The 27,314-nt window shown below is 43.1% G+C and overlaps 1 protein-coding gene across 1 annotated transcript in view; it reads left to right on the top strand.

Annotated features, from left to right (window-relative positions):
- mospd2 (motile sperm domain containing 2) overlaps positions 1–25,651 on the top strand; it is a 42,983-nt gene extending 17,332 nt beyond the window's left edge. The window contains exons 6-10 of the mRNA XM_078408997.1: positions 1,689–1,785; positions 7,034–7,166; positions 18,890–18,995; positions 22,877–23,019; positions 24,590–25,651. Of these exons, the coding sequence (XP_078265123.1) occupies positions 1,689–1,785; positions 7,034–7,166; positions 18,890–18,995; positions 22,877–23,019; positions 24,590–24,638 (528 nt within the window). The 3' untranslated portion in view covers positions 24,639–25,651. The remainder of the gene's footprint in view (positions 1–1,688; positions 1,786–7,033; positions 7,167–18,889; positions 18,996–22,876; positions 23,020–24,589) is intronic.
- Positions 25,652–27,314: the final 1,663 nt, after the last annotated feature.

Raw genomic sequence — 27,314 nt, 5'->3', positions numbered from 1 at the left:
TATGACATCTTGGGATTTGGGTGCTGATGTGTAAAGTAAGCAGCAGGGAAACTATCCTTGTTCTGTCTGGGGGGAGTGGGAGCAAGAGCAGAACTATGGGACACTGGTGACAGATCCATCTACAACCACAGAGGAGGAACCCCATTTTGCCAACAAAAGTTATTTTCTTGGATGTCCTATAATGGAAAGCCTCGTCTTGCGCGCAGATGCTATGGGCACGGAAAAATTGAGAGTAGAAGTGGCATCTTTGCAAGAGGAGAAGTTGGACGAGGCGTAGTTCTTATAATTGTGAGGGTCGGTGGGTTTTAAATAGATGTCAGTCGATAGTCTGCCCTCTGATGGTGATAGAAATCGAGAAAGGGAGGGAGTTATCAGTGAATTTGAGGGCAGAGAGGAAGTTAGTGGTAAAGTTAATAAAATCAGCAAATTGTGCAGGAGGCAGCCCCACTGCAGTCGTCAGGGCAGCAAAGAAAGAGTTGGGGGATGGTGCCAGTGTATCCTGGGGGTAAGGACTGCTCCATGGAACCAGCAAAAAGGCAGGCTAAGCTGGGACCCATGCAAGTGTCCATGCTACTCCTTTAACTTGAAGAACTTGAAGAAAGTGAGCATATTAGAGGGGAACTGATTGGATCTCTGTTAAAGCAAGATCCAGGGGGAGGTTTAAAAAGACTGGACGTTCATGGTAAAACAAAAAGGCAGTATGGGCTTAGGAATTGAAAGTTATTGAAGTTTGATAGGTGTCTCTGATGTCGTTCAGAAGGGACTGACCGGGGGGGGGGGGGGGGGGGGGGGGATAGGAAGGAATCAAGGTATTTAGAGATGTGTTTTGTGGGACAGGTGCTGGCAGAAACAATAAGCCTGCCAGAGCATTCATGTTTGGATTTTCAGAAGGAGATAGGAATGGGCAATAGTAGTCAGATAACATGTTCCCAATGTTAGGGGAGTCCAGAACAAGGGGCCACAGTTTGAGAATAAGGGGTAGGCCATTTAGAACGGAGATGAGGAAGAACTTTTTCAGTCAGAGGGTGGTGAAGGTGTGGAATTCTCTGCCTCAGAAGGCAGTGGAGGCCAGTTCGTTGGATGCTTTCAAGAGAGAGCTGGATAGAGCTCTTGAGGATAGCGGAGTGAGGGGGTATGGGGAGAAGGCAGGAACGGGGTACTGATTGAGTGATCAGCCATGATCGCATTGAATGGCGGTGCTGGCTCGAAGGGCTGAATGGCCTACTCCTGCACCTATTGTCTATTGTCTATTGTCTATTGTCTAGTCCAGAGAATTGTAACGTTGAAGGCTGTGAGAAGGGAGATCACCAGAGGTAATGAGATCAGTATGGGAGGGAGACAGTGGAAGTGAATGTTGTTCTAAGTATTCTTAAATCTTTGGAATGGAAATGAATCTGTTTCATTTACAATTGTTTGATCTAAGATGTATTCAAATTACTCCGAGCTCAATATTCTGTAAGTTAAAATTTAATTCAAATAACTGCATTGATTTTTTTTTAAATTGCAGCAAATTCATAGTTCTATTTTTAATTATTTTCTAACCTCCAAATCAAATGTTGAATCTGTTTTATTTTAAATTTCTTTCATTAATTATTTTTAGATAGGATGATGACATATTTTGTGATTCCCAAAGTGGAACAAAATTGGGGTAATGTTTATATCCTCATCCTTGTTTTTTTCTAATCCAGGTTAGAACAACAGCCCCTGATAAATACAGAGTGAAACCCAGTAATGGCAGCTTTGAACCTGGTGCCTCAATGGATATTCTGGTATCACTTCATGGAGGTATAAAATTTCAGGTCTTGCGGTTTAAATGATACTAGGCCAAGTGGACCCGTTGGGCCCAAACCTCTCCTGCATTGGTGTAGCACCTTCTCCTCCTTCTCCTACTCCTACTCCTCTCCCCATTTCCCCTTCCCCCTCAACCCCCCTTATGCCCCCTCCCTCCCACCCCCCCCACCTCCCTCCCCCTCCCTCCCTCCCTAGGAGATAGATTTAAACTTTAAAATTTGAATAACTTTAAAAATATAACACTGATTTCAATAAAACTACTTGCTTTACCATTAGATGGGCCTAAAATTGTCGCACTATCGTCTACCGTTTTGGCTGTAGTTCGATCACAAATAAACAAACAAACGAGAGTTTTAGTATATAGATTGTTGAATCATGAACTTTGCTATTCTCTATCAAGCATATTGCTAGATGTAAAAAATAAAAAGTGAATATGTTTAGTAATGCAAGGAATTTAAGTAATGAATGTATTTTGCTATCAGTATATCATCTGGCTGAAGCTTTCATCGCAGCATTCCCAACTAATTGCAGCTATGCATATAATGCTCAGTTCAGCTAGCTTTTAAAATGACAACAATACAATACAATACAATATATTTTTATTGTCATTGTACAGGGGTACAACGAGATTAGGAATGCACCTCCCATACGATGCAATAAATTAATTAGCTAGTCAGTGTTAATTTAAACAACCCAATGAAACAAATTAGAACAGTTATAAAACAGAATAAAGTGCAAGTAGATCTGTGCCGGTTCACTGCGATGTGACCATCCAGCTCAGCAGGACCGGTTCATAGCAGCTATGGCCCTGGGGTTGAAGCTGTTCCTGAGTCTGGAGGTGCGGGCGTAGAAGGCCTTGCATCGTCTGCCCAATGGTAGAAGTTCGAACAGACTGTTGCAGTGGTGTGAAGAGTCTTTACGGATGCTGGTGGCTTTTCTGAGGCACCGTGTTTTGTAGATGCCCTCCAAGGCTGGTAGCTGTGTTCCGATGGTCCTCTGAGCTCTATGGACTACCCGTTGAAGAGCTTTCCTCTCTGCCTCCGTGCAGCTGAGGTACCACACAGGGATGCCATGTGTTAGGATGCTCTCTATGGTGCAGCGGTAGAAGGTCGTCAGCAGCTGTTGGGGTAGACCAGACTTTTTCAGTGTTCTTAGGTAGAACAGTCATTGCTGTGCCTTCTTGACCAGCGCAGCAGTGTTATTGGACCATGTTAGGTCCTCCGAAATGTGAGTGCCCAGAAACTTGAAGCAGGACACTCTCTCCACACTGTCCCCGTTGATAAAGATCGAGGCGTATTCCCCGTTGTGTGACCTTCGGAAGTTGATGATCAGCTCCTTGGTCTTGGTGGTATTTAGGGACAGGTTGTTATCAGAGCACCAGTCCGCCAGGTTCTGCACCTCCGCTCTGTATTTTGTTTCATCACCGTTGGTGATCAGCCCGATCACCGTTGTGTCGTCTGCAAACTTGACAATGGTGTTGGTGTCGAATGCAGGAACACAGTCGTGTGTGAATAGGGAGTAGAGCATGGGGCTCAGAACACAGCCCTGTGGTGTGCCGGTACTCAGGGTGATAATGCGTAGTGAAAGTTTATCTTGAGGGGAAAGGGTGTTTTGCTGAATTGCTGAACAGGTTCTCCTCAACTTGGGTAATAGATGAGTTGCTAAGCTCGCACTTATATGATCAATTCTTTAAGCCAACTGACAACCCGTATTGGAGCTCCAGCCATGCCCTCGGGCAACAGAGCACACTCTGCATTGAATTCCTGGAATTTTTTGAGGATGTAACTAGGAAAATGGACATGGGAGAGCCAGTGATGTAGTGTACCTGGACTTGCAGAAAGCCTTTAAGGTCCCACACAGGAGATTAGTGGGCAAAGTTAGAGCACATGGTATTGGGGATAGGGTGCTGACATGGTTAGAAAATTGGTTGGCGGACAGGAAACAAAGATTAGGGATTAATGGGTCCCTTTCAGAATGGCAGGCAGTGACTAGTGGGGTACCGCAAGGCTCGGTGCTGGGACCGTAGTTATTTACAATATACATTAATGATTTAGATGAAGGGATTAAAAGTACCATTAGCAAATTTGCAGCAAAAAGCTGGGTGGTAGTGTGAACTATGAGGAAGATGCTATGAGGTTGCAGGGTGATTTGGACAAATGTGAGTGCATGGCAGATGCAGTTTAATGAGGTTACCCACTTAGGTGGCAAGAACAGAAAAGCAGATTATTATCTGAATGGTGTCAAGTTAAGAAAAGGGGAAGTACAACGAGATCTGGGTGTCCTTGTTCTTCAGTCACTGAAAGTAAGCATGCAGATACAGCAGGCAATGAAGAAAGCTAATGGCATGTTGGCCTTCATAACAAGAGGTGTTGAGCATAGGAGCAAAGAGGTCCTTCTGCAGTTGTACAGGGCCCTAGTGAGACCACACCTGGAGTATTGTGTGCAGTTTTGGTCTCCAAATTTGAGGAAGGATATTCTTGCTATTGAGGGAGTGCAGCGTAAGTTCATGAGGTTAATTCCCGGGATGGTGGGACTGTCATATGTTGAAAGAATAGAGTGACTGAGCTTGTACACACTGGAATTTAGAATGATGAGAGGGGATCTAATTGAAACATATAAGATTATTAAGGGATTGGACACGCTGGAGGCAGGAAACATGTTCCCGATGTTGGGGGCGTCCAGAACCAGGGGCCACAGTGTAAGAATAAGGGGTAGGCCATTTAGAACAGAGATGAGGAAAAACTTTTTCACCCAGAGATTTGTGAATTTGTGGAATTCTCTGCCTCAGAAGGCAGTGGAGGCCACTTCTCTGTGTCCTTTCAAGAGAGAGTTGGATAGAGCTCTTAAAGATAGCGGATTCAAGAGATATGGGGACCTTTTTATCTCAGTCTGAAGAGGGGTCCTGAACCAAAAAGTTACCCATCTTTTTTCTCCAGAGATGCTGAGGACTGACCCACTGAGTTACTCCAGTACTTTGTGTCTATCTTTGCCATGTGAAAGCCTTTTTAAAACAAAAACTGGGATTTGGTTAAGAATAACCTTAAGATTCAGTTACATTTTTTTGCTACTTGATCATATTTTGCTTGTGTCAAACAAAACACGCACCTAACTACTAATGTTTGATCGGAAGATATTAAGATCAGACATCTCCCGAATGTGTTTACGTTGTAGTTTACAGGAACAAGGCCTTCAGCCTACCATGTCTGTGTAAAACATGATGCCAGGTTAAACTAATCTGCACTGCCTGCATGTAATCTATATCCATCCATTCCCAGAATATTCACAAGTCTGTCTAAAAGATCTTTTGTGATGCAGTTGCAAGTGCCCACAGAGCATAATATTTATCACCACATATCCTTAAAATGGCTTGGTTAAATATCAGAATATGTTGGTCCATGGAATCCAACAATATTGATGGCATCATGCTAATTGATGAGCCTATCATACTAACGAATTCTTAGCTAGCAAACCAGGCATGAAAAGGGATTTTGAGTATTTTAGAGCATGAAGCAATACTTAGAATGTGTGCATTATATTTAGATCATTTTTAAATGTGAAAAAATTCAACAAATTTTGAGATGCCCGGCACAATTAATAACAAGCCATGACAAATGGATTTTGACCATGATTATGACTGTTTGCATTTTTAATACACAAAACAATAGCACCATTTCTGTTCCTCCCTTAAGGAACAATTTTAGGAAGGATCTTTTAGGGGGGTTTATTAGTAACTAGACAAAGTGGACCCACTGGGCCCAAAGCCCTCCTGCATTGGTGCAGCACCCTGTCCTCTCCTCCCTCCTCAACCCCCCTCCCTTCTCCCTCACTCCCCCCTCCCCTCCTTTTAAACTTAAAAATGTGAATAACTTTAAAAATATAACACCGATTTCAATAAAACTACTTGCATTATCACTAAATACAATACAATACAATACAATATATCTTTATTGTCATTGTACCCAGGGGTACAACGAGATTGGGAATGCGCCTCCCATACGATGCAATAATTTAAGTAATTTAGACAGCAGCAACCCAACGAAATGAAACAGTTGTAACAGTTTTGGACAGGGTAAAGTGCAAGTTGATCTATGCTTTGTGGCCATCCGGCTCAGCAGGACCGGTTCATAGCAGCTATGGCCCTGGGGATGAAGCTGTTCCTGAGTCTGGAGGTGCGGGCGTAGAAGGCCTTGTATCGTCTGCCCGATGGAAGGAGTTCGAACAGACTGTTGCAGGGGTGTGAAGAGTCTTTGTGGATGCTGGTGGCTTTTCTGAGGCATTGTGTGTTGTAGATGCCCTCTAAGTCTGGTAGCTGTGTTCCGATGGCCCTCTGAGCTCTATGGACTACCCGCTGTAGAGCTTTCCTTTCTGCCTCCGTGCAGCTGAGGTACCACACAGGGATGCCATGCGTTAGGATGCTCTCTATGGTGCAGCGGTAGAAGGTCGTCAGCAGCTGTTGGGGTAGACCAGACAATGTGACAATGGTGACAATGGTAAGTGAGGTGGGCCTAAAATTGTCTCGCTATCGTGCACCGTTTTGACTGAAGTTCAGTCACAAACAAGATAACAAACCAGAGTTTTAGTATATAGATTATGGCTTGATAACCCAATGTATAACACTTCAGGATGCTTTATGGTGAGATGTTTGTAACTACCTTGAAACTTTTGTCAAATTACTCATTGACTTGATTATGCTGAAGAAGGTTGCAACAAAGTCTGTAGAAGAATACTAAATCATTAATAGTAAGTTCAGGATTTCCACGTTAAACTGCAAATTGGAGTTGCAATTCTGATTCTCTATGTCTCTAGTCTGCAAAGCTGATTTCACTCTGAGCTACGATGCAATACAACTTTATTTATCCCGGAGGGAAATTGGTCTGCCAACAGTAAAAAAAATACAGTTACAAGGCATTGAAAGTGTCATGTGCATTATAATAATAATGACATTGAAGTGACCAGGGGGGGTGGGTGGGGGGGTGAGTCAGTCTACCCCACAACTGGGGTAGAAGTGGAAGGCGTTGTACAGTTTGATTGCAGTCATAAATTTGACTTGCTTTTCAAATTCAATTTTTCAGTGTAATCCAGAGTTATCATGGTATTAGAATATTGTACATAAGATAAAAATGATAAGTATGATTAACTTCTATAACATTTTAGATTGCATAATATTTTATACTGTGTCAGTGACACAATGTACTTCTGTGATTTCAGGCTGCCCAACCATAAACTGTTTTTGTTTTTCTAGGTGTTGAGGCCTCTCCACAGGACAGGTTTTTGGTGATGGCAGCGGAGGTGAACCAAGCAGCAGGAGCTGCAGCCCCTCCTGATCTGACTCAGTTCTGGAAAGAAGTAGTGAGAGACCAAGTGATGGAACATAGGTGATAAAGAATTTGGGGTTTTTTTGGCCTGAATGATCCACTTTTATTTGTTTTTTAACACGTATTCTGGAGGTGCATTGCTTTGAGTAAATGGCAGCAGTTAGATTTTTTGGTATTCTAAATGTGAAGAACCAATGAGCAATGAGTTCTGATTCATAATAGAATGTTGAATATTGTAACTAGTTCATTGTTGGTAATGTCAAAAGGAAATACTTAATATTTTGCCTTGAGTCAGACATTGTTGTACATAGAACAGTGCAGCACAAGAGCGGCCCTTCAGCCCACAATGTCTGCCGAATATGATGCCAGGACCAGCATTTATCTGCTCGCACATAAACCATATCTTTCCATTCCCTAATGTATCTGCTTCAACCACTATCCCCGGCAGTGCATTTCACACACTCGTCACCTTCTCTGTGTAAAAAAAAAACGTGCTCCACACATCTCCTTTAAACTTTGCCCCACCCACCTTTAAGCTCTGCCCTCTAATCTTTGAATTTTTTTTTTCATCCTGGAAAACAGATTCTAACTGTATAGCTTATACAATACAATACAATACAATATATCTTTATTGTCATTGTACCCAGGGGTACAACGAGATTGGGAATGCGCCTCCCATACGATGCACTAATTTAGGTAATTTAGACAGCAGCAACCCAACGAAACGAACAGTTGTAACAGTTTTGGACAGGGTAAAGTGCAAGTTGATCTATGCGTTGTGGCCATCCGGCTCAGCAGGACCGGTTCATAGCAGCTATGGCCCTGGGGATGAAGCTGTTCCTGAGTCTGGAGGTGCAGGCATAGAAGGCCTTGTATCGTCTGCCCGATGGAAGGAGTTCGAACAGACTGTTGCAGGGGTGTGAAGAGTCTTTGTGGATGCTGGTGGCTTTTCTGAGGCATCGTGTGTTGTAGATGCCCTCCAAGTCTGGTAGCTGTGTTCCGATGGCCCTCTGAGCTCTATGGACTACCCGCTGTAGAGCTTTCCTTTCTGCCTCCGTGCAGCTGAGGTACCACACAGGGATTCCATGCGTTAGGATGCTCTCTATGGTGCAGCGGTAGAAGGTCTTCAGCAGCTGTTGGGGTAGACCAGACTTTTTCAGTGTTCTTAAGTAGAACAGTCTTTGTTGTGCCTTCTTGACCAGCGCAGCAGTGTTATTGGACCATGTTAGGTCCTCCGAAATGTGAGTGCCCAGAAACTTGAAGCTGGACACTCTCTCCACACTGACCCCATTGATAGAGATCGGGGCATATTCCCCGTTATGTGACCTACGGAAGTTGATGATCAGCTCCTTGGTCTTGGTGGTATTTAGGGACAGGTTGTTATCCGAGCACCAGTCCGCCAGGTTCTGCACCTCCGCTCTATAGTTTGTTTCATCCCCGTTGGTGATCAGCCCGATCACCGTTGTGTCATCTGCAAACTTGACAATGGTGTTGGTGTCGAATGCAGGAACACAGTCGTGTGTGAAGAGGGAGTAGAGCATGGGGCTCAGAACACAGCCCTGTGGTGTGCCGGTACTCAGGGTGATAGTGGAGGACAGGTGCGGGCCCATTCTCACTGCCTGCGGTCGTTCCAGCAGGAAGTCCAGGATCCAGTCACATAATGACGAGCTAAGGCCTAGCTGGTGGAGTTTGGTGATGAGCTTGGTGGGGATGACCGTGTTGAAGGCGGAGCTATAGTCTATGAATAGCATCCTCACGTACGTGCCCTGTCTCTCTAGGTGAGTCAGGACAGTGTGAAGAGCCAGAGAGATGGCGTCCTCTGTAGATCTATTTGCCCTGTATGCAAATTGATGTGGGTCCAGTGAGTCAGGGATGCTGGATTTGATGTGTGAGAGGACTAGCCTCTCAAAGCACTTCATGACAATCGGCGTTAGGGCAACCGGGCGGTAGTCGTTCAGGTTGGAGATCTTTGCTTTTTTCGGCACCGGAACTATGATAGCCGACTTCAGGCACTTGGGGACCGTAGCCAGAGATAATGACAGGTTAAAGATCTTGGTGAATACCTCAGCCAGCTGTTCAGCACAGTCCTTCAGTACCCTTCCTTGAACACCATCCGGTCCTGCAGCCTTGCGTGGGTTGACCCTTTGCAGAGCGCGTTGTTCCTCCTGTGTGCTCAGTTGCAAGACCTGTCCCACCGCCTCGGCTGGGGTTCTTTCACTCAAGGTGGTTTTGCCAGTTTCAAAGCGGGCAAAGAAGGTGTTAAGCTCGTTGGTCAATGCCATATCGCTGTGGGGGCAGGCAGGGCTGCTCTTGTAGCCAGTGATGTCCCTGACACCCTGCCACATGCTTCTGGTGTCCGTGGTGTTGAAGTGGTCTTCCACCCGTTGCCTATGGGTGTCTTTGGCCCTTTTAATACCTTTGCTTAGGTGTGATCTGGCAACACTGTATGCTGAAGTGTCACCAGATTTAAAGGCATTGTTGCGTGCCCTCAGCAGGTTCTGTACCTCCTTGTTCATCCAGGGTTTCCGGTTTGGGAACATCTTTATCACCTTGTCCTCCGTGACATTTTCCACACAGCAGTTGATGTAGGAGAGCACAGTGGATGCGTATTCCTCCAAGTCTACCTCTATCTCTGAACCGTAGGTGGCCTGTTGTGCAAACAGGTCCCAGTCGGTGCGATCAAAGCAGTCCTGGAGTTGTAGGGTGGCATTCTCGGGCCATATTTTGACCGTCTTTATTGTGGGTTTGGTCTTGCGGATGAGGGGTTTGTATGCGGGCAGTAGAAACAGTGAGAGGTGATCGGATTGTCCCAGGGGTGGGCAGGGGAGAGCTCTGTAGGCGTCCTTTACATTGGTGTACACCTTGTCCAGTGTGTTTGAGCCCCTGGTAGGGCACTGCACATGCTGATGGAATTTGTGGAGCGAGGCTCGTAGGTCCTTATCTATGCCTTGTGCAGATCTCCCTGCAACCTCCCTGCAAAATAATCGAAGTCTGTCCAACCTCTGATACCCTAATCCAGGCAACACCCTCGTAAACCTTCCCAGCACCCTTTCCATATCCGTCCTGTAATGGGGTGACCAGAACTGCACACAATACTCCAAATGTGGCTTAATCTATAAGTCTGCATCATGACTTCCACCCTTGTACACTCAATGCCGAGACCTATTTTTGAAACCAAGCAAACTATATGCCTTCTTTACCACACTATCTACTCGTGTTGCCACTTTTCAGGCAGTTTTGTACTCTTACCCATGATCACGCTACATCAGTGACATCCCAAAGTGCAACAAATCAAACTCCATCTGCCATTTTTCCATCCATTTCTGCAGCTAGTCTGCATCTCACTGTTTACTTTAATAGCCTTCATCACAGTCCATTACTCCAGTAATCTTGGTGTCATTTGCAAACTTCCTAACCAACCCATCTACCTTTACTCCCTGTTATTTATATATATATCACAAACGACACTGTTCCACACATATCCCCGATCACAGACCTCCAGCCTGAGCCTTTTCAGTGTACGTTTGTGAGATACAGTGGGGAAAGGGGCCCTTTGGCCCATTGATTCCTACCGACCAGCGATCCCCGCACACTAGCCTATACACCGTGGATAATTTACAATTTTACCAAAGCTATTAACCTACAAATCTGTGTTTTTGGAGTTTGGGAGGATACCGGAGCACCCGGAGAAAACCCACCCGGTCACGGGGAGAATGTAAAAACTCTGTACAGTCAGCACCCATAGTCAGAATCGAACCCGGGTCTCTGGCACTGTAATGCAGCCACAGTACTGCTTCACCACTGCCATTGCTTTTATGCTATGAGTTCACTGGATTTATATCTTTTGATATATTGAAAATGAACTGATACCATTTAGGTGCAAGAAATTGCAGATACTAGTGTACAAAAAACAAAGTGCTGGAGTAACTCAGCAGGCCAGGCAGCATCCCTGGAGGACATGGATAGGTGACGTTTCAGGCCAGGATCCATCCTCAGACTGAGTGTAGTGAAGGGGAAAGAAAGCTGGAAGAGATGGGGCAGGACAAAGTAATAGATGAACACAGGTGAGTATGGTTTTTGCTAGGTAGATGGTTGGATGAATTCCCAGAATTTTTTTTAAAAAAAGGTGTGAGACAAAAGGGTTCAAGAGTTGTGCATTGTGAAGTCAGTGGAAGGAATAGTAGATTGAAGGGAAATGGCAGGGAGGGTGGTGTAAGAAAGGGGCTGTCATGGAGAAAAGTGGGGGGAGGGGGGGTGTTAGAGGTTGCCGAAAATTGGAGAATTCAGTGTTCATACTGTTGGGTTGTAAGTTATGAAAGCAGAATATGAGGTACTGGTCTCATCTGCTGCATCATGTTCTTGATGTGACCTCCTGTACTTGATGTGACCTGTACATCGGCGAGACTAAGCTTAGACTCCGTGACGGTTTTGCCAAACCCTGGATATCCCTGGTGCTGACCCTTTTAACTCCCCTCCCATGCCCATATAGACCTTTCTGACCTGGGTCGCCTCCCATTGCCAGTGAGGCTACAATCATACTGGAGGAACAGCTCCTCATGTTCTACTTAGGTGGCGTAAAACACAATGGTATTAAATTTGAATTCTCCAATAGAGGTAACCTCTAACTGTCCCCCTCCCCCTCCATTGTGCCCCAGCTGGACTCTTTCCTATTTCACCCATCCATCTACATCTACATTCTTTCATCTGGCTTCATAATTTGCAACTCTTCAATCCTTTTGTTTTGCACCTGTTTTTTTTAATCTGTGGCTTTTATCCAACAATAGAGTCATACAGCCTGGAAATGGGCCCTTCAGCGCAACTTGCCCACGGCGACCATTTACACTAGTCCCTCCTGCCTATGTTTGGACCATACCTTTCTAAACCTTTCCTATTCATGTTCCTGCCCAAGTGCCTTTTAATTGCTGTAATAGTACCTGCGTCAACTACCTCTTCTGGTATCACAAAATGCTGGAGTAACTCAGCGGGTCAGGCAGCCTTCTCTCCAGAGATGCTGCCCGACCCACTGAGTTACTCCAGCATTTTGTGATACCTTCGATTTGTACCAGCATCTGCAGTTATTTTCCTACACCTCTTCCGGCAGCTCGTTCCGCCTCCCTTTGTGTGAAAGAAAACGCTTTGCCTTTCACTCTGACAGGAACAAGCATACCCTGAGGCCTTGTTGCCACACTTAAAAACATTCCACTTTCTGGACATTCCTTGGTCTGCAAACAACCTACTCCAATTAACTTGAGCAACTTCCTGTTGAATACCATCAAAGTTGGCCTTGCCCCCAATTCACAATTGGGCCCATCCTATCTTTATCCATAACTATCTTAAAGTTAATAGAACAGCAATCGTTGATTCTAAAAGGTTTGCCCACCAACATTTCAGTGATTTGTTCTTCCCAATTTCATAAGAATCATCTGCCCATCAACCACACCCCCCCCGCCCCCTCGCTTGTTTGTTTGATTGGCTGATTTCATGTGACTGTATCAGACGTTGAGAACATTTATTCATTGAGTTTATTTAAGGTTTTTATCAAATCAATGGATGAAGAGCAGTGAAGTATGATCCAATTATCCATGTGTGGTCAAGCTTTTTGCGATTATTCACATGAATGAACAAACTGACTAGGTTTCTACCTACTTTGGTTGTCAAATCATGCAGGGGTTGATTATTTGTTTTGAAGTGGAACACTTAGTACAAAATGTAATCAAAAGTGGCAATGGTCAGAGATATCTTTTTATTTCATGAAAACTGGGTTACTAACAGATAATCTGATGATGCACAGGCAGGTTGGCTGCTTTCTGGATGCTCATTGTTTCAGAATTGTTTTTGTATTATGCAGGGGTACATAAACTTCTAAGTCGGGTGCATTCGTACCATGAAACTGCTGATGGTTTGGTCCAAAGCATGTTTTTGTCAAAACATTCACGATTGCTAATCTCTTTTGGGCAGCAGAAGCACATGGTTGATATTGAGTTGCAATGGAATTCCAAATTTGAGTGATCCATTTCAGTTCGAGGAATTGCAAGGGTGAACTGCAATCCATTCCAATTGGTTGAAAACTATATTTTGAGTTGATCTCTGCAAAGAATATTGGTGAAAGGAAATATTTCATGATAGAAACAGAGAAAGATCTTCCTCTATTTCCTAGACAAAACAGTTTTGTGGATCCACTTAATAGTGGGAAATGATTTTGAATCTTGAGTGCAGTACATTCTACTAGGAATTGAGTCTTGGCTGCTGCCTTTATGTTGTTTTAACCATCTTGCTACGTCCTGGCCATCACTGCTTACAAAAAAACCATGGTACTCTGGTAGAGCACCAGAACTTGCGGCAGCACTTTTACTTTTCTGACACAAGACACGGCAGATGCTGAAATCCTGAGCAAAGGGGATGGATGAAGTTAAAGTGTAGGAGAGGTTACGGAAATCTCCAGAAGTAATAGGACAGGAAGTTCAAGAAAGAATTAAAAAACTCTGGTCAGGTAAAGTTAGGGCAAATGTAAGAAGAGGGGTGGTGAATACCAAATTAAAGGAGTTATATTTGAATAGTGCAGTTAGAAATTGGTAGGTGTGATGTTGTGGGCATTAAGGAGACGTGGCTGAGAGAGGATCTGAGCTGGGAGCTGAATATCCGAGGTTGCACATCCTATCGAAACAACACATGCAGGAGGGTAGAGGGGATGGGGTAGCTCTTCTGGTAAGGAATGAAATTCAGTCCTTGAAATTCAAGGGCTGACATAGGATCAGAAGATGTAGAATTATTGTGAGTAGAGCAGAGGAATTGCAAGGGTAAAAGGACCCTGATGTGAGTTATTTACAGGCCTCTGAACAGTAGCCGGGAAGTAGGGTGCAAGTTACATCAGGAGATACAATCAGCATGTAAGAGTTTGAAGAACGGTCTCGAACTGAAATGTCACCCATTCCTTCTAAGCAGAGATGCTGCCTGTCTGCAGGTAAGAAACAGTGGTCATGGAGGATTTCAATATGCAGGTGGACTGGGAAAATCAGATTGGTACTGGACCCCAAGAGAGGGAATTTGCTGAGTGCCTATGAGATAGTTTCTTAGAGCAGCTTGTAGTTGAGCCTACTGGGGGAAAGGCAATTCTGTATTTGGAATTGTGTAATGGACTAGGGAGGGAGGGAGCTTACGGTAAAGGAACCACTGGGAGATAGTGACTAATATAAAATTCAACCTGCAATTTGAAAGGGAGAAAATAAAATCGGATATGGCCGTATTTCTGTTGAGCAAAGGTGACTACAGGGGTATAAGGGAGCAGCTGGCTAAAGATGATTGGAAAGGGACCCAAGCAGGAATGACCAGAACAGCAATGGCAGGAATTTCTGGGAACTATTTGGAAGATGCAGGATCTTTTCATTCCAAAGAGGAAGAAAGATTCTAAAGGCAGAATAAGGCGACCATGGCTGACAAGGGATGTCAAAGAAGGCATAAAACTAAAAAGTGAAGGTATATAACATTGTGAAGATTAGTGGGAAGCTGGAGGATTAGGAAGCTTTTAAAAAACGACAGAAGGTAACAAAAAAGGCAATATGCAGAGAAAAGATGAAATATGAAGGTAAGCTAGCCAATAATATAAAAGAGGATAACAAAAAATTCTTCAAATATTATAAAGAGTAAGAAAGAGGCAAGAGTGGACATTGGACTGCTGGAAATTAGGAAATTGGGTGGAAGTTAGTGGAATGACTATCATTAAAGAGAAGGTACTTGGGAAGCTGAAAGGTCTGAAAGTAGATAACTCAACTGGATCAGATGGACTACACCCCAGGGCTCTGAAAGAGGAGGCTTTAGAGATTGTGGAGGCATTAGTTGTGATCGTTCAAGGATCACTAGAGACGGGTTGTTCCAGATGATTGGAAAATTGCAAATATTACTCGGTTGCTCAAGAAGAGAGTGGGGCAGAAGACTAGTAGAAACTATAGGCTGGTTAGCCTGACTTCAGTGGTTGATAATAATAATAATAATAATCCATTTATTTTATATAGCGCCTTATCACATGCTCAAAGCGCTTTACAAAAACAATTAATATAGAAACAAACAGACAAACTATCCTGACGGAAAAGCGGCGAATACTCAACGCCAGCGTCCTCTCACGTCAGTAGACATTAAAAAGCACAAGACACACAGATATAATTTTTTACACAAAACAGCCATCACAGTGATTGCTCTAGGCATACCCTCACTGATGGAAGGCAAAGTCTTATCTCCTCCTCATTCTTCTCCCGTGGTGCCACGAGGTGATCGAGGCTCCCAACTTTTTGAAGCCCCCACCAGGCGATGGAAAGTCCCAGGGCCGAGCCGAGCAGGCCGATGAAAGTCCTGAGCCCCCACCGGGCGATGGAAAGTGCTGCGGCCGGGCCACGCAGGGCGATGAAAGTCCTGAGCCCCCACCGGGCGATGGAAAGTGCTGCGGCCGAGCCACGCAGGGCGATGAAGGGCCTGCGGGCGGGTTGATCGTACCTCGCGCTTCGGGGCGGTCGAAGCTGCTACGGCTGGAGCTCCCAAAAGCCGGTCGCCAGCCAGGGACCTGCGAACTCCCGACGTTGCGGTCTGCAGGGCCCACGGCCGAAGCCTCCGAGATGGTAAGTCCAGGCCCTGCGACCGGAGTCTTTGAGGTCGATCCCAGCTGGAGGCCGCCGACTCCACGATGTTAGGCCGTAGCGCGAACGGAAATACGACACGGTAAAGGTCGCATCTCCGTTGAGGAGGAGATTTGAAAAAAAGGTTTCCCCCAACCCCCCCACCACCCCCCTACATACACAGAATTAAAAATAAAACAAAACGTACATTTAACAACGACAATGACAAAAAAAACCAACAAAAAAACGGAGAGACTGCCGGTGAGCCGCAGCTGCAGAACACAGCCACGCCCCCACTCTATAAGGTATTATAGATAAGGTATTAGAGTGCATTATAAAAGATGAGGTTACGGAGTACTTAGAAGTACATGATAAAATAGGCCGAAGTCAACATGGTTTTGTGAAGGAGAGATCTTGTCTGATGAATCTGTTGGAATTCTTTGAGGAAATAGCAGGATAGACAAAGGAGAGTCAGTGGATGTGGTTTACCTGGATTTTCAGAAGGCCTTTGATAAGGTGCTGTATGTGAGGCTGCTGAAGAAGATGAGAGCCCATGGTATCAGAGGGAAGTTACTAGCATGGATAGCAGGTTGGCTGGATGGCAGAGGCATAGAGCGGCAATAAAGGGGGCTTTTATTGGTTGGCTGTTAGTGACAAGAGGTGTTCTGCAGGGGTTGGTGCTGAGGTCGTTATTCTTCACAGTGTACATAATTGATTTGGATGAAGGAATTGAAGGCTTTGTGATCAAGTTTGCAGATGATACGTAGACAGGTGGAAGGGCAGGTAGTGTAGAGAAAGCAGGGAACTTGCAAAAACTTGCAAAATCCCCCTCGTTCTCACCTTCCACCCCACCAGCCAGCAGATCCAACATAAGGGGCTTCCCCTCCTCCATTATAGATGAGGCTCTCACTAGGGTCTCTTCTACATCCCGCAGCTCCGCTCTTGCTCCCCCTCCCCCCACTCGCAACAAGGACAGAATCCCTCTCGTTCTCACCTTCCACCCCACCAGCCAGCGGATCCAACATCATCCACCAACATTTCCGTCACCTACAACGGGACCCCACCACTGGCCATATCTTCCCATCCCCTCCCCTCTCTGCGTTCCACAGAGACCGTTCCCTCCGTAACTCCCTGGTCCACTCGTTCCTTCCTACCCAAACCACCCCAACCCCTGGCACTTTCCCCTGCAACCGCACGAGATGCAACACCTGTCCCTTTACCTCCCCCCTCAACTCCATCCAAGGACCCAAACAGTCTTTCCAGGTGAGACAAAGGTTCACCTGCACCTCCTCCAACCTCATCTATTGCATCCGCTGCTCTAGATGTCAACTTATTTATATCGGCGAAACCAAGCGCAGGCTCGGCGATCGCTTCGCTGAACACCTGCGCTCGGTCCGCATTAACAAAACTGATCTCCCGGTGGCCGAGCACTTTAACTCCCCCTCCCATTCCCAGTCTGACCTTTCTGTCATGGGCCTCCTCCAGTGCCATAGTGAGGCCCGCTGGAAATTGGAGGAGCAGCACCTCATATTTCGCCTGGGCAGTTTGCAGCCCGGTGGTATGAACGTCGACTTCTCCAACTTCAGATAGCTCCTCTGTCCCTCACTTCCCCTCCTCCTTCCCAGATCTCCCTCTTTCTTCCTGTCTCCACCTATATCCTTCCTTTGTCCCGCTGCCCTGACATCAGTCTGAAGAAGGGTCTCGACCCGAAACGTCACCCATTCCTTCTCTCCCGAGATGCTGCCTGACCTGCTGAGTTACTCCAGCATTTTGAGAATAAATCGATTTGTACCAGCATCTGCAGTTATTTTCTTATATTGCAAAAACTTTAATTGTCTGATTCCTTCAGCAGCTGTCCTTGTCAGCTGTCCTGATGCAGCTGACAGTAAACGTGCAGAAAAAACTGACTGGTTATTTTTTGTAGTCGGTTACATTAGCAGGCATCATGGTAAAATCAGAAATGCATACTGATCTGAGATACTGGTTGGTTTGATATATGTATATTTGGAATTCTATTAATGACCAACTTTAAGATCCTTTCAAAATGTGATGTATATTAACTCCAGTTGCAAAGCTGTCATGAACTGAATGCCTTTGGACTATTTGTGATGTCATCAACTCTGAGGTTCCTTGGTGTCAATAACTTAAGGAAGTTCAGCCTATCCTTAATTTTTCATTAACTTCACCTTTTAGAACAAAAGGCCAATTTAAATGATCAGGAAAGAATGAGTATGAAACTGTGAGTGATTGACATATTAAATGAGGAATATGCTTGAGCAAACACCTGTGTGGGGAGTGCAATTAAAAACAAAGGTATATTTATAGAGAGATGAAATTCAATACTGTAATGTAATGAGCATAACTAAATCTGTTGGATTGAAATCATTTTGTTTATTCCCATTTTAAAATAATCATTATATTAGAATTTTAAAAAGCAGTCACACACACTGACTTTCATAGAATGATGCGGCATTAAAGCCTTCAGTCCATCAAGTCTTTGGCTCATTTGAAGACCTGCCCATTTAAGCCCACTTCAATCCCCCCCACCATCAACCCCACAAAAAATAACTGTTGACATTCAGATGATGCATTCAAAATCTTGGCTGCCCATTGTATGTAACCATGAAGATGTGAAAATTGTAGTTCAAATTGTAACAACATCCATAATGCTGCAGAATTAGCATCTTACTATTTGCCTCCTTATTTAAATGTGTTGGACATCTTTGGATTTCAAAATATCAATACTGATATTAACATTACATTCGCTGTGCTTCAAGACGTACTGACTAGACACTGGTGATTGTTGAGATGTGCCAATTTCAAAGTGACAATTTTTGGTGTGATCATTTGTTAATAGAAAAAATGCTCTAACCAACTGCAGTGGCACGTTTCTTTCATATTTTATTCATTCGCAACTTTAACATGTGACCTGCACATTTTTTTCAATAACCCACTGTATCTTTTCACACCTTGCCCTTCCTTATCTTTGTGTCTCCCTCTTCCCTGACTCAGTCCAAAGAAGGGTCTCGACCCAAAAAGTCACCCATTCCTTCCATCCAGAGATGTTGCCCGTCCTGCTGAGTTACTCCAGAATTTTGTCTATCTTCGGTGTAACCCAGTATCTGCAGTTTTTTCCTACATAACTAAATTTTTGAAGTTATTTTAAATTACATTTTGCAGATTAAGGTGCCATGTTATTGAAAGCTCCAGGCCTGTTGCTGTAGCCAAAGAGAATCTCGGTAAAGGACACACAGTTTTTTCCAACCAAGAAGATTTGCATTCAAAGGTAGGTAAGCAATCATTTTGAACTAATTGTTTTGTGTTGCATGTGTAGATGATATGTTAATCTAATTCTGATCTATTTAGATTTTGAAACCTAACCTTGATAAAACCATGATTAGTACTCCATGATGCATTGTGCCTCTTGCTGCTCAATGCTATACTGACATTTTATTGACAAGCAAGTTCCAGTTGTCTGGCAGTCATAGTATTCTTAGCAACTTAAAACTTTAAATGATCAATACATCTGATCAATACATCTGGTCCAGTGCCAGATGAAGATATTGTGAAATGTGTTGGAGTGTTGTAAGAATCTATTGCATTCAGAATGAATTGGCCTCGTTTTTTATTAGCCTCCTTGTAACTCCTTTCCCATTGTGGGATGATACTGGATTACTGAAAAGCAATGGGTGAAGTTTTGAGTATGGTCTGGCCCAGACCCAAAACCATAATTGTTTTCAAAGTAATGTGTGGTTCCAAGGTGTATATGAACTAAAATGTTTGATGGCAGCTAATTTCTTTGATACGCTCAGGGCCTCACTACCACTATCATATCCTACAAAAGGGAATGGTCCAACTGCTCTGGTCTCAGAAGGCTGGTCCCAAGGCCCAGCCTGCAGACTGACTGCCCTTGTGACCTTTGACACTTTACTGACAAGAAATGTCTTTGAGCAAAGCTATTGTGCGATTTTAGAATTTTTATCTAATTTTGCACAGAAGTTATATAGTTATCCTGTAAATACATGGACAGTGTTAAAACCAGAGATTTTCTTTTAAATTGTTAGATTCTGGCTGCAGGTATCCAAAATGATGCATTCCCCTTTTTAATGTGTTGCCCATAAAGGAGACAGGAACTATTTTATTGCCCACTGGACAATTTCTTTTTACCTGACCTGGTGTTTGAATTTAAAGCCTGGTTCGTGGAACTAAATTAAAGAAAGCATAATGGCCTAATGCTACTCCTATCAATTATGACCATATAATCAAGCTCGGACAAAATTTAAAAAAGATCAAACCTACATCTTTAAGCAGAGGCCTTTATTTTCTCAGAGAATTAGCGTTAGAGCGAAACTTGATTATCTCATGGCTGCTCATTATTGAACAACCCAGGGCAATGTGCACCAAATTGAGAAACCTTTAAGTCAGTAACTTACTTGCCAGGTATTTCCCAACAGTTTCCTGCCCCTCTTCCACTCCTACCTCCCACCTAAGAGCTTTGGTTCCCTTCTCAAACCTGCAGAGTTGCTTCCTTTGTCAAATTCTCCACCCTCAAAATGTCAGTCCCATACTCTCAACCCTAACATAATTCTCAACCCCACCATAAAATGCTGGGGTCTGTTGCACCACCTCCTGACCACATGCAGGACTGTAGTTCTGTGGCCTCTGGTAACTTGAGTCACCCTCTGGAAAGGGAGCTTATATGGTACATTCAGCTCAAGTTGTGTAGCAGCTAAAATGTATAAACAAGGAACTGAAGATGCTGAGGTTTACAAAAAAAGATAAAGTGCTGCAGTAACTCAGCAGATCAGGCAGCACCTCTGGACAACATGAATAGGTGACATTTCGGGTTGGGACCTAACTTCAGGCCGATTGTGGGGTGGAGGAAGAAAGCTGAGGAGAGGATCCTACCTAGGACCAAGCCTGGCAGGTAATAGGTTTCAAGGTCAGTTTATTGTCACATGTACCAATTAAGGTACAGTGAAACTCGAATTACCATACAGCCATACTAAAAAGAAAGCAACAAGACACACCACTACATAGAAGTTAACATAAACATCCACCACAATGGATTCCCCACATTCCTCACTGTGATGGAACACAAAAGAATCCAACTTCCTCTTTTATTCTCCTGCGGTCGGGGCGGTCGAAGTCCCCGCGTCGGGGCTTGGAGTTCCCGAAGTCGGTCTCTAACCAGAGACCGCACGCTCCGCGATGCTAAAGTCCGCAGGCTCCCGCGGTTGGAGCCCCAAGGTCGATCCCCGACAGGGATCGCGGGCTCCACGATGGTAAGTCCGAAGGCTCCTGCAGTTGTACTCTCGAAGTTGGTCTCCAGCAAAGGCTGCCAACTCTTCGATGTTAGGCCGCAATGCGGACGGAGATAGGATACGGGAAAAAAGCGCATCTCCGTCGAGGTAAGAGATTAGAGAAAGTTTCCCCGACTCCCCCTGCCACCCCCCACATAAAACAAGCTAAAGAACACTTAAAAACATACATTTAACGCATACAAACAACAAAGGAAGGGACAGACAGACTGTTGGCGAGGCAGCCATTGCTGGCGCCACCTGGTGGTCAAAAAATAGGTGGATAAAGGTGAGCGGGTAGGGGTTTGATGGGTATATGTTTGGGCAAAGGCCACCTATTGCTCTCACATGTATCTTCCTATTACCTGCCAGTCCTAGTCTTGCCCCTCCCCTACCTCGTCTAGATTTCATCTTCCTGCTCCCCCACACACACACAATCGGTCTGAAGAAGTATCCTCACCTGAAATGTCACCTATCCATGTTCTACAGGGATGCTGCCTGACCTGTTGTGTAGCATCTAGTCCATTGTGTCCAAACAGCTAGTCTACTGTTGCCACCCTACTATTATACGGTGTCACATAATGATTATATGAGAATCTTTTGGCAAATATCTTCCTGAAACACTAACCAGGAACATTATCAAAGTAAAATATGGTACTGAGGAAAAAGGATGTATCCTTTTTCTAATCAGCCCTCCCAATTCAGCCCTCTCTGCAACTTAAAGCTAACTTATTGTTTCTCCTTCCCAATTATGACAAAGTGTCTTTGACCTGAAACCCTAACTCCATTTCTCTCTTCACAGTTGTTGTTTAGTTCTTCCCATTATTTTAGACATGCTGGAAATTTAAAATTGAATGTTCTTTAATTTCTACAAATTAGGACAGTATAGCAGTAGCATGATAAGAGGTTTTAATAGCTATGAGTGATATTGAGATGTACAAGGAGGAAATATTCGAGTTTTGGCCATGGACATCTGTAAGCATAGTCAAACTACCGAGAAAGTAGTGCAAAAGCTTGGTGATCTGAACATTGTACGACTACAGATTATAGTCTGCAAGTTAAAACCGCAGAAGGGTTTCAAAAGGAAGACGAGAATTTTAATGTCAAGGTGGTCTGGATAGTCAACATTAGCCATTTGGCATTTCGACAAATGATCCTGTATGTATGTTACTGCTCAAGACCGATCACTGACCTTTCTCCTTTTTTCCCCAATTTCCCCTTCACCATCAGTGTGGTTTTCTTATGCCCTTTTTGTTGAGATAATGGTTTACATTTTGTATACACCATAAATATCAATGCAGATGTTGCAAATTTGTAAGAAAAATGTCTACTTCAAAGAAGTATTAATTCCTACTTCAGCAATAAATCAGTTGTGTCCATTGTAGGTTTCTACATTTTCTAGCAACACAATGCGAAGGGTCTTTACCCGAACCGTCACCTATTCCTTTTCTCCAGAGATGCTGCCTGACCCGCTGAGTTACTCCAGCTTTTTGTGTCTGTCACAATGAGAAAGTCTGTTACCAAAGTGAAATGGGTTAGTGCAGTGACCTTGAGGTGCTAGAATTTAGGTTTACTAGTTTCATATATTCTACTGAGCCATGCATTTATTGTGGTGGCAATTTGCACTCTACTGCTATTATTATTTTTTTAAATGTTGATTTTTTTGTTCGCTAGTTGAAGCAGGATGTCATTTGTGTAGTTTCTTCTGTCATAGCCTCAGTTATATGACCATTTGTATTTAAAATGTTTAGCCAATTATTTCAACTTGTCTACATTGTGCATGACTATATTCATAATGATGAAGAGAATACAGTAATACAAAATGGATGGATTAAATTTTGGTCTTTATATTGCATTCTGTTAACAGATCACTAAAATAATGGTGTCCAACAGACGGCTAGAGGAGCAGATTGATCGTTGTCTCTCACTTCTGCAGCTATTAACTGGCGTGGTTGCACTGTTAGTGGCCATTACCATTCCATCCTTGTATCTCCAATCCTCAGACTCGCGGTAACAGACAACTTTTTGATCCAGTCAAGATCATGTATGAAAGTCACTGTTTCTGTTTCAGTTCATCTTCAAAAGTTACTAATAATATGCTATAGGCTGAAAGTTACGGGATGACCAATTTTGTTTTGTACTCTGCCATTTTTTTGAAACTCTAAGTTTTGTAATATAGGAAAATAACATCCATGTTTAAAAAAAGCTGTTGAGTCATGATCATGATTTGACATTCAGTCAATAATATATCTTGGTGCTACGAACAACACAGAGCAAAAATGCTTCTCACTGTTCTCCCCAGAAGTAATGTGGGTAGAACTCTGAAAGCTGTCATACTTATAAAAACAGGTCATCATTCACTTTGATCTCTTGATACTTAAATGTGACAAAGCAAAATCTGTATCTGATTGTCCATTAAATTATGTGGTTTGTCCTGAGGTTCCTCAAACACGTTGCAGGATCCTGGGGGAATTGCTAGCCATTCATTATCCTTTTGTAAGTGCTATAGTCATGACTATCGAATGTACCTTTTTTATAATTGGAAAGAATAGGTTGGAAAAGAATGTCATTTACCCGAGAACCAAGATAGAGACTATTTTCTATTCTGATGAGTTTGGTTAATGTGAATATAGTTATTAAAAGAAATTACGATTACTGATTTGTACTGAGTATACAATGTTTTGGATAAATCTTGTTAAATATAAACATAGCACAAAAAGTGAAGAAATTTGTGTTTGGTAATTTATTTCTTTGTTGTAACAATGCTTCTTGGCAATAAATCCTATACCGTTGGAAAGCCTGTTTATTTCCCTTTTAAATGGTGCCACATTTGTAAGGAACATGCATTTGTGGGATGAGCAGCAGTGCTGAGTATATGGGTTGCGCCCATGAAAAATTTGCCAAATCTTCTCTGCCAATGCCAAACAGCTTATTCTGCCATTGACTCTTGTCCGGTGTTGTTTGGTGGATTGGATGATTGAAGTCTGAAAAAACAAGACATATTGGCAATTTAACAATTTATTCATTTAATAAACAGGAGCCACAGTAACGTGTGGAAGGACCATACACAGCCATAACAGCCTGGCACCTCCTCCTCATGCTGGTCACCAGCCTGGTCACACACTGTTGTGGGATGGCATCCCATTTTTGTCAGCACCTGGGGGTACCAGAAGCTCAAAACAAGAGTCAATAGCAACAGCAGAATAAGCTGTTTGGCATTGGCAGAGAAGATTTGGCAAATTTTTCATGGGCGCAACCCATATACTCAGCCCTGCTGCTCATCCCACAAATGCATGTTCCTTACAAATGTGGCACCATTTAAAAGGGAAATAAACAGGCTTTCCAACGGTATAAGATTTATTGCCAAGAAGCATTGTTACAACAAAGAAATAATCTACCAAACACAAATTTCCTTACTTTTTGTGCTATGTTTAGTTAAATTAGTACTTGGACATTAATTTTCAAACTTATTGCCTAATATGTTGAATGACTTACATTGCTGCAAATGATCATCTTTTCAGTTGCATTTTGGAAGATAATTTTCCTTTTTTATTTAAATTTTCTTTTCTTTTTTAATTAGTATTTTTTACAAAATGGAAAATGTTGTGCCCAGATCCTCAATAACATGAACAAAAGCACAATGATGGAAACCAATGTAGTGTTGCCCATGAATCTCATGGTAACTGCAGTTGCTTATGTTTAAAATTATTTGCCTTTTGGAATGGTTGATGTTTTCCAAATCCCATTTTGTCAGTGGTGCTGCCTCACTGGAGAAATTCTAATATCTCTTCACTTCTTAAAAACAAGACAAATGTTAGATTTAATGAAAATTTAGGTTTAACCCTTAATTGCTGAGGCTCTTTTGGGAACAATACAATTACCCAGAGCTATGACATTCAAGACGAAACAAGTACCCTGTTTTTTGTTATCTACAATCTGATTACGTAGTCTTGCATTCAATAGAGACGAGTAAATTGTGTTTTTTTTTAAGAGAAAATGTTAAGGTATTTAGTGCCAATGCAACTGATATTTATGCATTAACTTGCCTAAGCTGCAGGAATTTGATCACTTTAGGAATGTCTAATAACTTTAGAGAAGCAGCGCCCAAATTGTTCAGTGACATTCTGATTGAATTTGATTCATTAAAATGTTGAAGAGTAGCATCAGAAAATAAAAATCAAACAAAATATAGATCTGGCAACAGAAGTATGAAGCTAAATCTCTTCAGTAAGTGTATAAGAGTTTTGCAGGTTTGTGGCCATCCCATTATGGCAGTATTTACTGCAATTTTTCCAGATCTTTAAAAGCAAATATTGTAATATCACTGAAGCTGATTGTTATTTGGGACTTTAAGGACAAAAATAAAGTATGAATCATTTATAAAGTTGTACCTTAAGGTTTTCATGGTAAGAGTTGTGCTATAATGCATGGTATATTAATGTACTGATTATCACTGCAGAGCTAGAAATTTAAATGCACTTTATGGTATAATAAAACTGCTGATCATGTCTTAACACTGCAAAATGATTGTTTGCAGATGTTTTATTTGAAAATAAACATTTTGTTTATAACCACATTTCAAGAACAAATGTCTATTTATTATAAAATTTGATTACTGAACTACAAATTGTGAATAAAATGCATGGCAAATTGCAAAAGTCTTGTGCATTATTTTACATTAGGTTCCAGATGGTAGGCTGCTCTGGGAGGTTTGATTGCCTGGGAGCCAAGGAGAGCTAGCTGACTAGAGAGAGAATTGGCTTCATGGAAGGAAGCAGAGAGTGACGGTGGGTTTCTTTTTGGACTCGAGGCCTGTGGTGTGTCTTGGGGATAGTGCTGTGCGGTTTGTGGTTTATAGCGACGATTTGCTTGAGAATGTACATAGCATGATTAGCAAATTTCCAGGTGCCACGTTGGTAGCATCATAGATAGCAAAGATGACTATTAAAAAATTGCAGCGGGATATTGATCAGTTGGGCATGTGGACTGGGGAATCGTTAATGGAGTTTAATATAGATAAGTACAAGGTGCTTCATTTTGGGTAGTCAAACCTTGGCAGGCCCATCACGGTGAATGGTTGGGTTCTGGGGAGTGTTGTAGACCAGAGAGATCTAGGATTGCAGGTACATAGTTCCATGAAAGTTGTGTCACAGTTAGATAGGGTGGTCAAGAAGGCTTTTGGCATTTCAGTTCATCAGTCAGTGTATTTAGTTCAGTAGTTGGGTGGTTGTAGGACAGTTATACAAGACATTAGTGAGGCCATTGGAGTATTGTGTTCAGTTTTGGTCAGCCTGTTGTAGGAATGATGTTCTTAAGCTGGAAAGGGTGCAGAAAAGAGTTATGAGGATGTTGCCAAGACTTGAGGGCCTGAGCTCAGAGAGAGGTTAACTAGGCTCAGACTTTATTCCTTGGAGCACGGGATGAGGGATGATCCTATAGAGGTGTATGTCATGGGGGCAATAGATAAGGTAAAGGCACAGTTTTACTCCGAGTAGGGGAATAAAGAACCAGAGGACATCGGTTTAAGCTGAGGTGGTGGAAAGATTAAATAGGAACCCGAGGGGTCAACGTTTCTTACACAAACCGTGGTAGGTATATGGAATGAGCAGCCAGAGGAGGTAATTGAGGCAGGTATTATCACAATGTTTAAAAGCCATTTGGACAGCTAGATGGATAGGACAGGTTTGGAAGGATATGGGCCAAACACAGACATGTGGGAATAGTGTAGAGAGGGCATGATGATCATCGTAGGTCCTCTCCCTGTAGCTCAGGTCCTTGAGTCTTGGCAACATACTCAAATCTTCTTTGCACTCTTTCCAGCTTAACAACGTTCCTATAGCAATGACTAAAGCTGAACACATACTCCAAACGCAGCTGAAACAACGTTTTGTACAACTAATGTATTATTCCAACTCAAGTCTGAAAAAGGGTCCCAACCTGAAATGACATCCATTTTTCTCCAGAGCTGCTGCCTGACCCACTGAGTTACTCCAGCACTTTGTGTCTATCCTAATCCAATACCCTGAACTGATGATGGCCAATGTAACAAAAGCCATCTTGATCACCCTAAAGTGATGCCACGTTCATAGTCGCACCGCTTGAAGGGGGGAAATGGCTAACCTAGGAAACTTAAGAATGTTAGTGAGGCAATTAATAGATTTATCATGTTTAGGTTCACACAGCACAGTTAAAGTGAGCATTGGACTCATCAGCTAGGGCTGCATTATCACCAGCAACGTTTCCTGACTTCGCTTTCCAACCAGTTACAGATCTTGCCACAGTCTGCAGGTGTCCAAGTGATTAGA

Source organism: Rhinoraja longicauda, chromosome 12 (genome assembly GCF_053455715.1).
Source record: "Rhinoraja longicauda isolate Sanriku21f chromosome 12, sRhiLon1.1, whole genome shotgun sequence".
Classification (NCBI taxonomy): domain Eukaryota; kingdom Metazoa; phylum Chordata; class Chondrichthyes; order Rajiformes; family Arhynchobatidae; genus Rhinoraja; species Rhinoraja longicauda.
Note: the sequence above shows the minus strand (reverse complement) of the source record. Positions and strands in the feature narration are given on the sequence as shown.